The sequence below is a fragment of the Cynara cardunculus genome (assembly GCF_001531365.2).
Source record: "Cynara cardunculus var. scolymus isolate 2C chromosome LG 10, CcrdV1, whole genome shotgun sequence".
Taxonomy (NCBI): domain Eukaryota; kingdom Viridiplantae; phylum Streptophyta; class Magnoliopsida; order Asterales; family Asteraceae; genus Cynara; species Cynara cardunculus.
This window is the reverse complement of record NC_037537.1, coordinates 13,831,767-13,848,915: the sequence shown is the minus strand read 5'-3', so window position 1 is coordinate 13,848,915 and position 17,149 is coordinate 13,831,767. Positions and strand designations below refer to the sequence as shown.

At 31.2% G+C, this 17,149-nt stretch overlaps 2 protein-coding genes across 2 annotated transcripts; one reads left to right on the top strand and one right to left on the bottom strand.

Moving 5' to 3' along the window:
- The first annotated feature begins 1,127 nt into the window (after positions 1 to 1,127).
- On the top strand, positions 1,128 to 5,740 carry LOC112519313 (coatomer subunit zeta-1-like). The gene is made up of 7 exons (XM_025127366.1): positions 1,128 to 1,217; positions 2,358 to 2,517; positions 2,980 to 3,127; positions 3,222 to 3,299; positions 5,196 to 5,280; positions 5,418 to 5,473; positions 5,542 to 5,740. Exons 1-7 carry the CDS (start codon positions 1,215 to 1,217, stop codon positions 5,546 to 5,548), a joined length of 537 nt encoding a protein of 178 aa, XP_024983134.1. The 5' UTR covers positions 1,128 to 1,214; the 3' UTR covers positions 5,549 to 5,740.
- Positions 5,741 to 16,536: 10,796 nt separating this feature from the next.
- LOC112520007 lies at positions 16,537 to 16,911 on the bottom strand. The gene has a single exon (XM_025128312.1). The coding sequence runs from the start codon at positions 16,909 to 16,911 to the stop codon at positions 16,537 to 16,539; it is 375 nt and encodes a 124-aa protein (XP_024984080.1).
- Between the last annotated feature and the right edge of the window lie 238 nt (positions 16,912 to 17,149).

The window sequence follows — 17,149 nt, the reverse complement described above, 5'->3', positions numbered from 1 at the left end:
ACCAGATAGAGAAAAACCAAGTTAAAACCCAATCCTCACAAAAAAGAAATCCAAAAAGAAAAAGTTGTAAGGATCAAAGACTAAGGTTAGAAATGAGATTAATAAAACAATTCAAGAAGTGATCAAAAACTTTATTCCACAATTTACTCAAGACAAGAATTCAGAAGATACGGTTTTTGAAGATCGTTCAAGGTCACCAAACCAAGACCAAGACGGTTACTATTCAAAAGATGACTATTCTTTCGACTCTGTTGTCAGACATAATCTTAATACTTAGATAGATAGAAACATTAAATTAATTTTTTTATTCCCTAAAATCTTTCATTTACCCCTTCTTTTAATATAACTTTCATTTTAAATTTTAATATATTTTGACCAATTAATCTAATTCAATAAAATGTCTATGATAAAACCACATATATTTTATAAAAAATATATATTATTAAAAAACCGATATCAATATCGGATACCTAAATAACATAAAAAAATTCATGTAATATATTAATGGTTTTTATTTTTCTTAACCGAATTGATTTTGTGTATCTTCATCGTTATATTTTGTTATATATTTTTATCAACTTCCGTATATGGGAGACCCTAAACAATGTAAATTAGCCCCAAAATTTAAAGTACGGTTATTAGCATGACAAACAAACAACTAATGCATAATAAAAATGTTGTATGATAATTAAAATACAATATATTTTATAATGGTTTTTTTAGAAAAAGGTTGTATAAGGGGCTGATTGCCGATTGCTAAATGGTTTGGTGCAGAATGATTAAGAGACTATCATGATATAGTGCAAAAAGAAATGTAATTGTTTGATAATTGTTTACAATGAAATTAGGACGCTGAATGGTTAAGGGAGACTCAAAATACAAAATCATTCAGAGGGTTTTTAAATCATTAAGAGACAAACTATAAACAAGATTTACTTCTTAACGATTCAAAAAAATGTTTGTTAATAAAACTATTAGGAGGTAAACAAATAACTCTAAACGATTCAAATAAAAGAACCTAACACAATTCAAATAAAAGAGGATAAATGTTAAATTTTAAATGATAAAAAGCTTTGAAAAAATAATTTTATAGGAGAAGGTTTTTAAAATTAATAAAAAGCTTAGTTCCCCTGCTTCCTCTGTTCTATTTTAATTTTTGAGAACCTGTACGAGAAAGTAGAGCCGAAAAATCCTGACGCGTAAATTCCAATTCAATGGTTAGTAAAAAGTTTCATTGAGATCTGGTTCTTTGCTGCATAAATCACGCCTGTTATTGCTTGATTTTGATCACTTTTTTATTTCTGTTTCTTCATTTAATCTGTACATGCGTTTGATATTTTCAATTTCATCTCCTTGTACATTAGTCAGATGGGTTTTAGCATATTTGCTGGTCTGCTAGGTGTTCTTTATGATATGGAGCACCCAAGCTATTTTTAGTATGTAGAAAACACATAATTATGCGCAATTACTGCTTCAATCGCTTGATATCGTTATTTGGTTTTTGAATTCTAGGGTTTTCAAGATGCCTGGCTTTTGGATCTATTTGCATTTAACTTTTATTTTGAATAAAGAAGTTTGTTTTACGTTTGAGTATGATGATTGAAACAAATCCATTCACGATCTCTTCAAAACTGGCAGATGATAAAACAGGACCGTGATCAAATAATTTTTCTTTATCTTCTAAAATGGATATCAAAGGGTCGGAAGTCACTTATTGGAGGAAAGCGAGCCATGCGTTTGAAGTTTTGATAAGTTCCATTTCATGTGGTTTTATGAAGTGGAGTGTGTATTTATCCTTATATCTAATTAGCTATTTAATAGTCTTGTTTTTAAAAAACTTACAGATTTTTTACATGTAATAACATTGTAGCATTTGCCTGCTATATGTCAAACCTAGATTAGTTGACTAAGATCACTGGTTATAAGTAGTGAAGATGAAAATAGATGCATAGAGGATAAGTAACCATTCCCAGAGTTGGATAGGATTGTCAAATTAACTATCCTTGGCCTTGGGTTATTATTTTATTGCTGGATATGCGTGGTATTACTGGCAGATATGTTTGTGTCTGTGATGTACACCAGAATATTCACCCACCCCAGGAAATAGTGGCAGAGATGATTGTGTTTCAGACAGCACAAGGTGGGAATTTCTCATCATTCACCACTTAGCATGGATCAGCCCCATAAATACAAAATTTATTATATCTAGATCATTGGCAATCTCTCCTATATGCTGGGATGGAGGTAGATGTTGATATTTATGTTTAATTGTTCATGCCAAGTGGTGACTGGTTGAAAATCTCTCCTAAGAATGCAACTAGATGTTAATATTTATGTATAAATCTTCATGTGTGTAGGAGTCTTGCCCTTCTGTAAAGAATATTCTACTTCTAGACTCAGAAGGAGGTCGCATAGCTGTGAAGTACTATTCAGATGATTGGGCAACTAATAATGCTAAAGAAGCATTTGAGAAGTCCATTTTTACCAAGACTCAAAAGACGAATGCACGAACAGAAGGTATGCTCCACTCTTAAAGCCCCTTTCAGTCTCAAGTCTGTTTTATGCTCTATTGAATCTTTCCTGCTAGATGCTAAAGCCCTATAGTCTTTTGTATTTGTAGCTTATGTTATATTAGATTCTTTCATTGATGTCCGTTACTGGCTAATGGATCGCATACCTTTTGAAACATTCAGAATATGGTTATAATAGTCTTATCTGGGTGGGCTCTGGATGGGGTGATAAGCATATTTAATCATATTTGATTCCCCTTTTACAAACTTGTTTTATAAAGTAAACTGCTGATGCATCAAGTAGGTCCATGTTACATGACGGGTTGAAGAAGAAAACTCAGGATGCTATGTATCTCTATGTAACTGAAACCATCTGTATGGCATCGGGTTACAGATCATTTTGGGTCATTATTATCTGTTCTGTTTCTTAAGCTGTATGATTTTCTTGCTTGACTTGGACCATGTGCAGCGGAGATAGCGATGCTCGAGAATAACATTGTCGTCTACAAGTTTGTTCAAGACCTTCACTTCTTTGTTACTGGGGGTGACGATGAAAATGAGCTCATTTTATCGACGGTTTTACAGGGTTTCTTTGATGCAGTTGGTCTTCTGCTTAGGTAGTTTGTAAACAATTTTCGTCTGCCTTTCTGTTTTCCTTGTGTGCATTTTCAGTGGAGCTTCAGTAATTTACTTTAATGGCTGTGTGTTTAGGGGCAATGTGGATAAGAAGGAGGCACTTGAAAATTTAGATCTCATTTTGTTGTGCCTTGATGAAATTATTGATGGCGGGTAAGCTACACTTATTTATCTTTTTATAAAACTATGCTTAATGTGATTCCTTATCTTTCATACATCTATGATATTTCCCCATGATCGGTAGCAGTACTTTTTAACTTTATGGAGATGAATGGTAGTTACCATCATCATCAAGAGTAGCCCTAGTTGAGTTTATTTGCTTTATAATTTCTTTTGGGTTTATATTTTGACCGATTAGTTTGTGTTCCAGAACATGGTAATGACTAGTGAGCAAATTCATTCTTAATTTCCATGCCATTCACTTAGTTGATAGTAATTAATATGTAAGGGAGTAACATTTAGGTTAAAAATATTCGTTAGGTTACTATAGTCCTTCCGTGCATATTTGGTGAGGGAAAGAAATGAATCCATTTTGAAGTTTACCCTTTTAAGCTTCAAGATTTGTCACATTTAAGAAATAGAAAAAATGTTCTTTTCGTCCTATCTCTAAAGGAGGAAATACTGCATGTTTGTGTGATATAATTCTAAGTACCTACATAATGAGGCTTGCTAAATGAAGCAGGTATCAGGTCAATTGAATTATTGCTATGCCCATGTTTCGGGATGGGAATGGGGCAGGTTTGGTCATCCCCATCCCCGATTCTCCTACCCGATCCCTGTCCCCACCGCTGATGGGGAATCAAATTTCCTCCCCTTTGGAATATGGGCTCATCCCCGGTCCATCATCCGCAAAGACACATTTAATTAAGTATATTGTTAGAGACTTCTTTAAACATATTGTTAAATTTTGAATGTAGAAGTAACATGTTTAATTAAATATGTAACTAGTTGAACATATTTCAAGTCAATAATCTCCAAATTGGAGATATTTTTCCAAAATGACGGAATATTTGTAGACATTAATTCTACCTCCACCATATTTAGGCGGATTAATAATTACAGTCAAACTAGGTTTACTCAAAGTCATATATAATAAATTATGGATTCTCATTTGGGTTAGAGGACAAGTCTGCATATATTACCCCCCCCCCCCTCTTGCACTGTGGGATCCCACCTCCGAGTGGGATTCACTGCGCTCGTTTGGTTTGGTTTGATTTGTTCTTTGGGGCATATTAGTAGGTTCAAGGTTGTGAATATGGATGTATTTTCTTTTCCAGATATAGTATTTGCTACCTAGGATGTTGGTATGATACTATGTTTTGTATCAGGGTTTAGTGCATTTAACTTGACTAATATGATTTAGCAGCTAACATATCCATGCACAAATGGTTACGTAAACTCATTTGTATCAATTTATTATGATGACATATCGTTCACTTTCTAGCCTTTCCAATTATTCATCTTGAGGATTAATTTGGGTAACTATTTGTACCACAAGCTTTCAAAAATCAGTGTTGCAAATGATTTCACTTGGTCGCACTTGTTTCGTGCACATCTGGGCTCAAACATTTTCACCATTATAATCACATTGACTGCCTTGAGCTTCTAAAAGTTCAGCTCATCTGAGATTGTTTAGTGGATATTATGTATGATCAATATGAGGCTATGAGCATTAAGTTAATATCGACTTGTGGTTATTTGTCCTATCATGACCGTGGTGGGTTCTGCTGGCCCAACTATTCCGGGGTTCATAGCAAGTCTCTGATTGTTTAAATTTTGATATGTTAGGAGGGTAAGATAGTAATTTTGTGTTTTTGTTTGGCTGGAACAAAAAAAACTCTATTTTTGTTCTAACGGTGTTCTTGTTTCATGTCATGCCAAACATGGAACTGTTGTTCTTGTCTTGTCATCCTATGTAGTATGCTTTCCAAACTCACCCTTAAGGAGATGATAGCATGGACCTCTGGGATTTGAATTAGACATACAAATTCCTAAATCGTTGCCCCCTTGGGCATCTTCTAACATGTGTATACTTGTTTTTTTTTTCAGAATCATCCTAGAAACCGATGCAAGTGTCATTGCTGGAAAGGTTGCTAGCCACAGTGTAGATTCTGGAGCTCCTCTGTCCGAGCAGGTACCTTATTTATAGTTTCCTAAGAACATGAAGAGTATATAACAAGAATATTTCAAAAAGAAGAGTATATAAAAATTCAAATTGTGTTTCTTTTCTCCATATTCTACGCTTTCAACACTTGAATTTGGTTATCGTAGACAATAAGTCAAGCGTTGGCGACTGCACGCGAACATCTTACGAGATCTCTCCTCAGGTAACATTGACTTTTACCGAAAGGAACCAAGATTCAGACTTGTAACTTGTCTTTTATATCTAATGCAGTGGATAAGAATGGATTCTTGATTTGAAGTTGGATGGTTTTGAACATCGAATTCTGTGGTAACGACGAAACGAGTTCTATATCATAGATAATTTTTGTTGCCGACATATTTAAAACTTATTGTGCTGGAGGTTTCTTGAAAATTAGACTATCAATTGGTGGGTGTAACTTTTCAAATGGGTTATCATCATATTGATTTTTTTTTTTTGATATCTGCTGCAAATTACTCCATTCGTCCCAAAATAAATGCCTACATTGAAAAAACATATAAAATTGAAAAGTAGACACTTATTTTGGGATGAGGAGGGTATCATTTTCTAAATTTTCATTGCTTGCATGATCGGTCTACTGTGAATGTTACGTTTTTTTCCATGCAACCACGTGTGAGAATACGTGGAACCCCGAAGATACTTTCCAAATGAGCCCTTGGTAAGAGAAAGACGATTCGAACATATGTGGAAGAGAAATGGCAACCATATGTGAGAATATGAAGAACCCCAAAGTTACTTTCCAAATGAGCCCTTGATAAGAGAAGGAAGGCTCGAACATATATAGAAAGAGAAATGGCTAAGTCTAGCCGAAGTGTGACCCTAACACGTCCAATAGTTACTCTTTAAATGAGCCTTTGAGGAGAGAATGAAGTTCCAATGTATATGGAAGAGAAATGATTCAAATCTAGCTGATGTGCGACTTTAACACGCTTCCTCTAACAGAGGATAGATGACTACATATGCCATTGAGGATTTCTACAACCACATTCAACATGGGAGTTTGCTTTCTTCGGAAAATCTTGTGTTCGGTAGTCATCGTACAAGAAGTACCGGTCTTTGTACATTGTATTGGCCTTCGCATTGTCGGTTGGAGGCTTTTGTGCGCCTTTATTCGTTTTATAGATTTTCATTTACGAGAAGCCTTAATTCGTAAAGATTAGTACCCTCAATAACAAGGTCACGTTTGGCTCACATAATGTTTTTGGATCAAATGAAATATGTCAAAAGAATTTGACTTTGAAGGAATTGGAATTGAATGTTATAATGTTTGACCATTTGTTTGGTTGGCAGACATTAAAATGAAACATGTTAAATAAACTGGAATTTATCTGTTTGGTTTACAGAATGTAGTTTTGGAATTGGAACGAAATGTTGGTAAATGATCAAAATGCCCTTTTTTGAAAATTTTGAACAACTTTGTCTTAAAACTAAAAATACTTTAATGAAGTAATCATCTAATATATAAAACAATATAAAATGCATAACCCAAAAATAACCATAAACCAAATTACGTTACTAAATTGATTTAAGATGCACATTCTCTTGGCTCCCCCTTCTTGCAAAAATCTAAACCAAATCGAGTAGAAATCGAAACCATCTATAGTTTTTGAGCAGAAATCGAGAAACAAGTAGAGAAATCGAGCAGAAATCGAGACCAAATCAAATAGAGAATAGAGAAATCGAACCTGTGGTGAGTTGGTGTTGCAATGGAGAAGGCGAGAGAGCAGAGAAAAATCTAGAAGACAAGAAAGGGACGGTGGCGGCTATTTTCTTTGAGATTTGGGTATATTTGGGGTTAAGGGTATATTTGAAATTATGAAATATTAATATATCATTCCATCAAAATACCACATCTATGTCATCAAATGTTTAAATCCTTCATTTGTGGAATTTGATGGATTTTAGAGATTTTTTCTCAAAAAAGAATGAACCAAACAAGAGAATGAAATTTGGTCAAAGGAATTCAACATCTCAATTTCATCAATTCTTTTAGAATCCGCGAACCAAACGCCACCTAAGTCTTCTCACTTAATCAAAAGCTAAACTGAAGTTGAAAGTTTAGGAATATCGTTTGTGTAAGCAACTGGTATGAGTTTAGACTTCAATTGTTTGACCCACAACTCTAATCTCGTGAAAGCACATACTTACAAATACATATATGTACTTCAAACATGAAGAGGGATTAGTTCCCTTTGATTCAAAACTTAGAATACAAACACTCATTGGATCTCATGTAAGAACTTAATCGATTCTTCTCACTATACTTCTAATTTCACGCTTTCAAGCAACTCCAATCAAACAATCAAAATGCAATGCATCGGTAGAGTGCTCCTACTTCTCTGCAAACTCACTGACAACATGTCATTGTTGGAAAAGAAACGACATATATGCAGTATTCATGTTCAAACGATAGATATACCATATGGGCTTGAGTTGAAGCAATTGTTGGTGTTAATATCCCCACTAGTTTGGTGTTCATTTTGCCGTTGGGATTGAAGATGGTCGTAGGATGAACTTAAAGGTTGAGGGACAAATTTTACCCTACAACTATCGGTAAAGCAATAAAAGGTGAAAGAGATACCATGCTTGTAAAAGGGGTCCAACGCTAAGGTTTTAAGTCATTTCAGTAAAATGCACTTATGTTTTTCTTGTGCTCTTGTTATAGAGTGTAGACAGATGTGAGTTAAATCTTTGAGAATGTAGATGTAGTTCGGGGAGGTTTGAGAGATTAGAACCGTGTGATTTTAAAACTTTTCACATAGTGAATTCTCTCTGGAGGCTCGTTTTCTTTGGTGTTAGAGTTTTCCACATAGACTCTTGTTTCTCTTTCTTTATTATTGTTCATTATATAGGTCGTTGGGAAACCTTAAGAAGTGTGTCAAAACGAGCGTCACCTCACTGTATGCGTCCTCCTATTGATGGTTGAAATCAATTTATAGTAAAGCTCTAAACTCAACTATGTAGAACCATCAAGTAAAATGTCTAGATAGTTTCATGAGGGAATGCTGTACACCACCAAAAGGCTATGATTTCTCGACTTAATCTATCAAGTCTATTTAAGTTCCGTAGATTTCTCTAAGACCTTGGGACCCTATTCTTTTAGAACAACCATGTTATTGCGAGTCGTTACAATGGGCTTCTTTTAAATGTTCTCACTTTCAACAATTTTGTATGCTATCATTATTAGAAAGTAGGAGTGTTGATCGATTGAAATCCAATGGATTTAGATGTCTCTGATCCAATCTAATCATTGAATGGATGTTAATTTTACCGTCCAATAAAATCCAATTAATATTGGACAATTGATCTAATCTATTCCAGTGGATGATTAGATTGGATCAATTTCATCTATTTTCATCCACTGGATGTTAGTATTGATTATCCATTAGATCATATCAGATTGGATTCTTCCAATATTTTGTCCAATTTTTCAACCTATTAATCCACTATTTCAATCAATTGTTCATATATTTTCCTAATGTCTTAGAAAACAATACAAACAAATAATAACTACAAACACTATCGTAAACCACTAATAATTATATATTTTATTAATTGTATGGTGATTGGATAGGTATTTGATGGTTTTGGATAGAATTGGTTCAGTTTTAATGGATTCTGGACTGTAATTCAAGAACCGATCAATCCAATTTAGATGTTGAAATTTTGGATCTCATCTGATTCGATCAACTTACAATTAGATATCCAATTACAGTAGGTCGTTCTAGGTATGTTTTAACTAGATCGAATGCAACCCCCCCCCCCCCCCTTGAAAGCGTATTACATATTAAAAAAGTTGTATCAAAATGGAACATATTTTGTTCCGCTTCTTATTTTAGAAACTTCCTTTCAATAACTTTATTTTGGTCTCACGCTTGAAGCAACATTAGATAAAGAAATAATTTAACTAAACCGAGTAAGATAAAATGCATTTTTTATCCCACCAAAATAAATGAAAAAAAAGCATTTCATCCCTCCACCTCAGCCACTTTCAAAAGTCAAGAATACCCTCATCCTCAAACAATAGACTACAATCTTGTTTGAAACATGTGAGGTCAAAAGGGGGAATAATGAACTAAATAATAATAATATGAATTTTAAAATATATACCATTAAATATTATATTAAAAGTGTTTAAGAAAAAATGTTATTAAAATATGTTTTCTAAAACAAACATCTTATTCTTAAAAAGACATTTTTAAACTATAAACACTTAAATAAAATAACTTTTAAACCATAAACGCTTAAATATAGCTTTATCAGTTTATCTGTAATTATACAATAACTGTTGTCCACAGGTTGAAAGAATGTTTTTGGGCTTAAGTTCCAACCAGGACTGTCAAAGTAACGTCAAACTACTATGAATTAAAGGAACATTTTTTTACTCTTTTGTGACGCATATTTTTAAAATAATACCCAAATAAAAGTATATTTGAATATATAATATTATTAAAAGAAATATAAACTAATTTATTGTGGGGTGACGTTGACTTTCTTAGGACTTCCAAGTTATAGCATCAATGTATGAAACCAATCTTAAGTTCTCTTCCAAGTTATATAAGTTGACTTTTTGACCATTTAGATGGGATTAATATAAAAAATAAACAATTTCAAAATTATTTTATATGTGTTTTTCTTAAGTTAAAAATCATTAAATTATATAACAACAAATATTTTAACATCGTATTTCTAATTTGATTGTAGACTAAGGTGTCGTTTACCAAACAATTACCTGAGTAAGCGTTTACCAAGTCACTTCACTTTACCGGATGAATATGGCAAGGACTAAAAATCTCATCCGGTAAGAGCGAAGACAAAAATCGAGAGTCTTACCCGGTAAGTGAGGATGAAGACTCTTACCATGGTTAACGCTTACCGAGATAAATTGTTGCATATGATGCGTTTTAGTGAATAAAATCTTACCCGATAAGTAAGCGATAGTGTTGAATTTTACTGATAAGTGTTTAGGTAAACGGCCTCTAACTATTTTAATAACGTTTTCAACAATTACGTTATTTTAGAAAGAATTTGTTCCAACAACTATATTAAACTCTTCTCTAAAATAAAGAAAAAAAGATACGATGCTATTAAATTGCCTAAAATTGGTCAATATAACATTATAAACATCATTCAACTTCAATAACGTCTAATTGGTTTTATTGGGTCAAAATTGCAAAAATAATGACCAATTTATTCAGTGTGTTAAAAATGTTTAAAGCTTAGTTATATCAAATTAAAAGCAAAATAAAGTATATTGTTATTAATTACAATTTTTTACATATGTTATATTTAATAAGTATAATAGTTGATTTTTGATGGAAAATTGCGGTTCTACGAAAAATAGAGAGGGTACGTTTGTAATTTTTATAAATAGACCGTAAACGGGTTCATATGAACCCATGTGATACAAATATGAACTAAATGTTCATATGTAAACTTGTTAATTAGTTCATATGAGTTCATATATGAATCAGTTAATTAGTTCATATATAAATCATATGGGTTCATATGTGAATTACATAAGTTCACATATGGACATGTAGTTCATATGAGACCTGTTTGCCGACTATTTGTAAAAGTTACGAAACTACTCTCTCTATTTTTTGCATAGCCGTAATTTTTAACTAGTCAAAGCCGTAATTATTGACTAGTCAAATTCGGTCTTGACCGTATGAAGGGTTAAAATCACTTCTTTACTTCCCAAAATAACATTTTGCTATATATATATATATATGTGTGTGTGTGTGTGTGTGTGTGTGTGTGTGCGCGCGCGCATGCATGCACGTAAATTGAAGAAATTAATTGAATGTGATATATTTAAGAAGTATCGATTAGTTGTACCGAATGGTTGATGTTGAAAAAAATTATGAGTAGACTAGAGAAAACAATATATTTGAGGTTAGAAGAATATTTTGATGTATCAAAGTATCAACTTGATCAACCCGACTAACCCAACCAACCTGTACGGTTTAGATTGAGATATTTCAAATCGAAATATTAAGTTGAATTGTTCAAATGTCTTCAAACTAATCAACCCAACCCATAAACACCCTATTAGTTGGTATAATCAGATATTTTGACATAGATTAGGTCTCGGCTAGAGGTTATTAGGACTAGCTTTTACAGTAAAGCTTAAAACCCAGGTTTCATGTATGGGTTTTCTAATATAATGGTCGAATAACCTATTAACATTTAGGGAAAATTTTAAACAATCCAACATATTTTTCCATTTTGAATAGTTTAATCTTTAAAACTCTTTTTTTTTAATAAAATAAACTATTAAACTTTTTTATTTTAAATGATTAAGTTTCTGAACATTTTTTTAATAAATAAACCATCACACTTTTAAAATTGATTACCTACAGCTTTTTACCTAAAAAAAGTTGCATGTAACTGACTAGCAAAAGTTTGACGGTTTATTTATTAAAAAAATAATTCCAGGGTCATAATAATTTAAAATGAGAAAATTTTAATGATTTTTCATTCAAAATAAAAAAAAAGTTTAATGACTTTTCATTTAAAAAACAATTTAGAGACTTAATCATTTAAAATAAGAAAGTTTAATAGTTTTTTCATTCAAAAAAGTTTAAGAACTAAACCATTCAAAATGAGAAAGTTGGTTGAGTTTTTTTGAACTTTTCCTTAATATTTAAAAATAGGGATGTGCAAAAAAACTATCAACCCGCGAAATTCGCTCAACCCAACCCGTTAACAACCCAATAAAACCCGACTCATCCAACCGCTAACTCACCAATTAGGAGGGTTGAAATTGGCCCAACCCGCCGCTAATATAATTTTTTTATAAAATTGTATTTATATATGTTTATTATGTATATATATAACGTATAAATTTTATATAATTTTTATTGATATTATGTTTTATTTCAGTTTAGCTAAACGTATAGGTTACCAAAAGAGATTCTAGATCAAAGAATTATGACAAATAATGTAATAAATTAGGAAAATTATTGATTTTTTTTTGTAGCAACAACAAATTGATATGTTGGAAAATATGAATGATATTGATAGATATTTGGTTGATGAATCCATCAATCTAAATACTCCGTCATTTTATGTTGTACTTTAGTGGAAAGAAAATGCTTAGTTATATATTTTGCTATAACAACATTAGATCTTATAGGATGCCTAAATGTCTAAGCGTTCTAATATGATATTTTGTAGGACAAAACAAGAAAAATGTTTTATCTAAAAGAGTTACAATATGTTTACACGATGATTTTGTACGTCTTAACAAATTCTATGACATTTTTAAAATAAAGTGTCATATTAGTTATTTTATACGACACGACTTGAAAAAAGTGTCATATGAACATAGAAGTCCTATAAATAAATGAGTTTACGGGACACTTCTCAAAATGTTTATATAAAATAACTAATACGACATTTTATTTAAATATCATTCTAAAACACTTGTTGAAACGTCAAAAAAACGCCCTATAAACCCATTGTAATCTTTTTAGATAGGATGTTTTATAGTATAGTCTATAAACATAAGTTTTATGAATTATTTCATTCGTCAAATTTATGTAGCTACTAACCCGTCAATCCAACTCAACCCGCCTCAACCTGCAAAGATTGGGTTGGTTATATTTTTGAATGGGTTGGGTTGGATTTAAATTTTTTCAAACCACTATAATTGGGTTGAGTTGTAAAAATGTTATAAACCGCCCAACCCAACCCACTTACAGCCCTATTTATAAATGTTGATGATGGAGCCAAAGGTGGCCAATTATTTGATATATATCTTCTTTAAGTAAATTACGTTTTTGTCCATGTTTGTTAAAACTGTTATTTTCGTTCATATGTTTTTGAAATTACGATTTTTATTTAGGTGATTTATAATTTATTATGGGTTTCGTTGTTGTAATTTACAATTTATTGTTGTTTTAGTCCATATAGTTAACAATTGTCTGTTTGTTTTCGTCCCTCACATTTAAAAGTATGAGTTAGCATAATAAAAAAAATAACAATAAATTGCAAACTATAAAAACAAAAACCACAATTTCAAAATTACAAGAATGAAAGTTACAAAAATTTTAACAAATCATAGGGACTAAAAACATAATTTACTCTATAGTTTTTAATTAAACATTATACAATAAATTACACCTTTGGTTCTTGAGGTCATGTGAACTTCATCCTAGACTTTATTTATTATGTAGATTATCTGATGGTATGTATTTTTTCACGAATTTCATCATTTGCCCTAACATGTTCATGACTTTTGTCAAGTATGAAACAAAATGGTGGTGTTTGGAATTGCTTATTTGAAATAACTTAAGTTTTTTTACAAAAGTACTTATCAACTTATTATAAGTTAGAAGGGTTTAACTTCTTCAAAAATTCTTTATTACCGGTTTGGCACTGGTATAAGTTGTTTATCCAAACACTTAAAAATGTTTATTACCGATGCCACATCGGAATAAGTCAATAAGTTGTTTTTATAAGCAATCTCAAACACCCCTTTAACTAATTTTCCTTGTATACCATTTCTTTTTATTATTATTATTATTATTATTATTATTATTATTATTATTATTATTATTATTATTATTATTATTATTATTATTATTATTATTATTATTATTATTATTATTATTATTATTATTATTATTATTATTATTATTATTATTATTTTATTGATGAAACCATGTATTCCAGCTAAGTCATCTTCTCCAATAAAATAAAACCGACAATTCTGGTAAATTCTTTCTTCTCCGATGAAAATGTTGATTCTATGATGCAATAAGACCATTTTGCTCTTGAATTTAACAGACTTGGTAAACAGACGTCAGAGCAAATGACCAAATCCGAGAAAAAGTCCATCACATCAAATAATTTACATAACAAATGAAGTCTAACCACCAATTCGTGTAAAAAAAACTTGCAAACCAAAGGGATAAAACACGTAATTTTACTATGTATTTTATCATGAGAAATAGATACTACAACTTCTTTTAGTTGTCTATAGTAGAAAAAAAAAATTCAATTACATATTTATACATTCAAATATGTACCAATATATATGTTGTTCAAGTTTTAATTAATTGAACATCATGAGACAATAAAAGCAATTTAGGAATGAGAATATTAATATGAGCAAATTTAATGGAAAAAAAAATACTCTTTGATTTAAGAACTAGATTCATGAGTTTATGAATATTTAAGGATGTATGGTTTGAAAATTTCAAATTTTAGTAAATGTATTTTCAAAAGCATCTGATTACACCTAAACTGAACGCATCCAAATCCGAAAATAGTCCATCTGTTTCATCTTCCATCACCCACCCACGCACACAAAAAAAAATATATACAAGCATTGTTAAACATATACACACCCACTAAACTGATAAGGGGGGCCATATACACAATCACAACCGTGTGTGTGTGTGTGTTTCTTTGTTTGTATCGCAGAGAAAAAAGGTGGTGGATGGACGTCAGGGTGGTGTTCGCCGAGGTTGGGAGTTGTGAGTTGTGAGTTGTGACTGTGGTATACACACACATATATGTGTTTGGTATGTGTGTATTCAAACAAGAAGACATACAATTTATGAAAAAGCGAGAACTCACATGAGATACAAAAACGTTCCGTTCACCAACCATAGAGTGGGCAACCTTTCCCATGACCCTTGGTCGCGTTGACCAAGTCGCCCGTGTCCTTTTGGACATGTTGTATCATATGTGATCTACTTTGTAATCATATGTGATCTTGAAACTTTTTTCCTTCTCGCAATTGATTGTCTTTTCGTTTCATTCTCTCTCTCTCTCTCTTTCTCTCTCTCTATATATATATACATATAGTGTTGTGTGTGTATAGTATATATATCTATATACTGCAAAACATATAAAAAACATCTGAAAATAAGAAACTATGAGAACCAATTTCACGTATTGTTTAATAGTTGAAACAATACATGAAACCAAGCCTATGAAAACCAACCAATTAGTTTGATTTATAAACTATGATTCATATTATATCATATGTTTTGTAGTTTTTGTGAACATAAGTTTGTGTTCCATGTATAACTACTTATTTTCACATAAAAATTGGTTTTCATTATTTATAAATTTTATATTGTTTCTATATGATTGCCATTTTAAAATGATTAAACATATAAAGAGCTTTTTTATTTTTAGATTCAATTATGTGTTTGGTCCTTATTTTTGGTTAGGAAACAACAAAAAAAGTAAGATAAAAATGTTCTTAACGTTAATGAAAACAGCTCAGATGAGGGGCAAAATCATTACAAACATACAAACTACGTGTCCCGTTTTTTTAATGTCTCATTTATTAAATAGTTTTTATCAAACACAACTAAATTATTGATGAATAAACAGTTTTCACATACGTGAAGTTGATATATCATAATTCATAAAATTAAAGATTATTAAAAGGGTATTCGCGTAATGTAATAAGATATGTCTTGATTTTAATGTTTCGTTTTATTCTTTGTTTCTGTTGATATATTTCGTTTCTATGTGGTTTTGAGAATTCGCTGATGTTTTTATTTTTGAGTAAAATATTGAGAATATCGTAAAAATTGAAAAAATATATTAATATTTATTTAAAATTTCTCGTTTTTATGTAATTTTTCAATTAATTTTTTATTATAGTTTAATATGAATTTAATAACGAAATAATTTATCTTTGGTTTAATAATATAAGTATGAACTTAAAGATTATCTTAATTACTTTTTAGATATTTTATATTTAAAATAAAATGTTTATCTCTAGATTATGTTATCTGAAGTTAGTTAAACGAATTTAAAAATGAGCCTTTAATAAGTTATACTTACATATAATTTATTTATGATCTCGAGTTTTAAATAATATATATTAATAAACAGTATATAATGCATAAAAATTAATTTTTAAAAAATTTCATCAAATACTTTATAATATAGTATTGATTTCGTAAAAATATAAATTAATGAATATTAAAATGCCTTGAAACAACATACAACTTGATACGAGTCAAACACAATAATTAAAAAAAAACCCCAAATATATTCGATTGACATTAAAAAAATCATTAAATGCGTCATAAAGTAAGAATTTAAGAGAAAAAATTAAAATTAAATCGAATTAAAATGGAAATATTTATTTCATAAAATAAGAATTTAAGAGAAAAAAAATGAAATTAAATCGAATTAAAATGGAAATATTTATTTCCAAAAACTTGAATTCACTCTTCACTGTTTCCGTTACGTTTCAAGGAACCCCGTCATCTTAAGAATTGAATTCCTGACTTGACTCAAATCCCTTCCTTTCAATGTCCTTCCGTTTCCGGAGCAAACCGAACACGCCATTTCTCCGGCAACTCGCCGCCGTCCTACCACCACATGCGGTGGAACTATCTCTCCATCTTCTTCGTAACACTGATACCAAGACTTCATTGAGAAGTTCTCCGGTATATCCACCGGAACCGACTTCTTGTTGTTCTTCTTCTCCGATTGCTTCTTTTTCCTCTTTGAATCACGGAATCTAAACTGTTGATTATTGGTGTAATTGTCTTCGATTCTGATTCCGGCAGCATTACTTTCGAAGAACACCTCGGATTCCTGGAAGTCGTCAGCCATAGGAGAAGGAAGACGTTTAGGTGTGGTTTGATGGAATGATTGGAAGTGGAATGGGAAATGGAAATGGGAATGGAATTAATTTATAGGGGGAGTATGGAATTGGAATCTGAACCGTAGCGAGTACTCTATTGCTTCCCCCTTGTTTGAGTTTGAGTGTGGCCCCAGCTTTCTCTGTGAACTAATCTTTTTGTAGTTTTGTAACTGAAAAAATCTAATTATATTTAAATTTATTATTTTT

What these genes read in the sequence shown, in the direction of transcription:
- LOC112519313 (XM_025127366.1), top strand. An exon ending in GACGAATGCACGAACAGAAG is followed by an intron (nt 2,518 to 2,979) that starts GTATGCTCCACT and finishes GACCATGTGCAG; the next exon opens with CGGAGATAGCGATGCTCGAG. An exon ending in GCAGTTGGTCTTCTGCTTAG is followed by an intron (nt 3,128 to 3,221) that starts GTAGTTTGTAAA and finishes CTGTGTGTTTAG; the next exon opens with GGGCAATGTGGATAAGAAGG.
- LOC112520007 (XM_025128312.1), bottom strand. Translation starts at nt 16,911, where the DNA reads ATGGCTGACGACTTCCAGGAATCCGAGGTGTTCTTCGAAAGTAATGCT.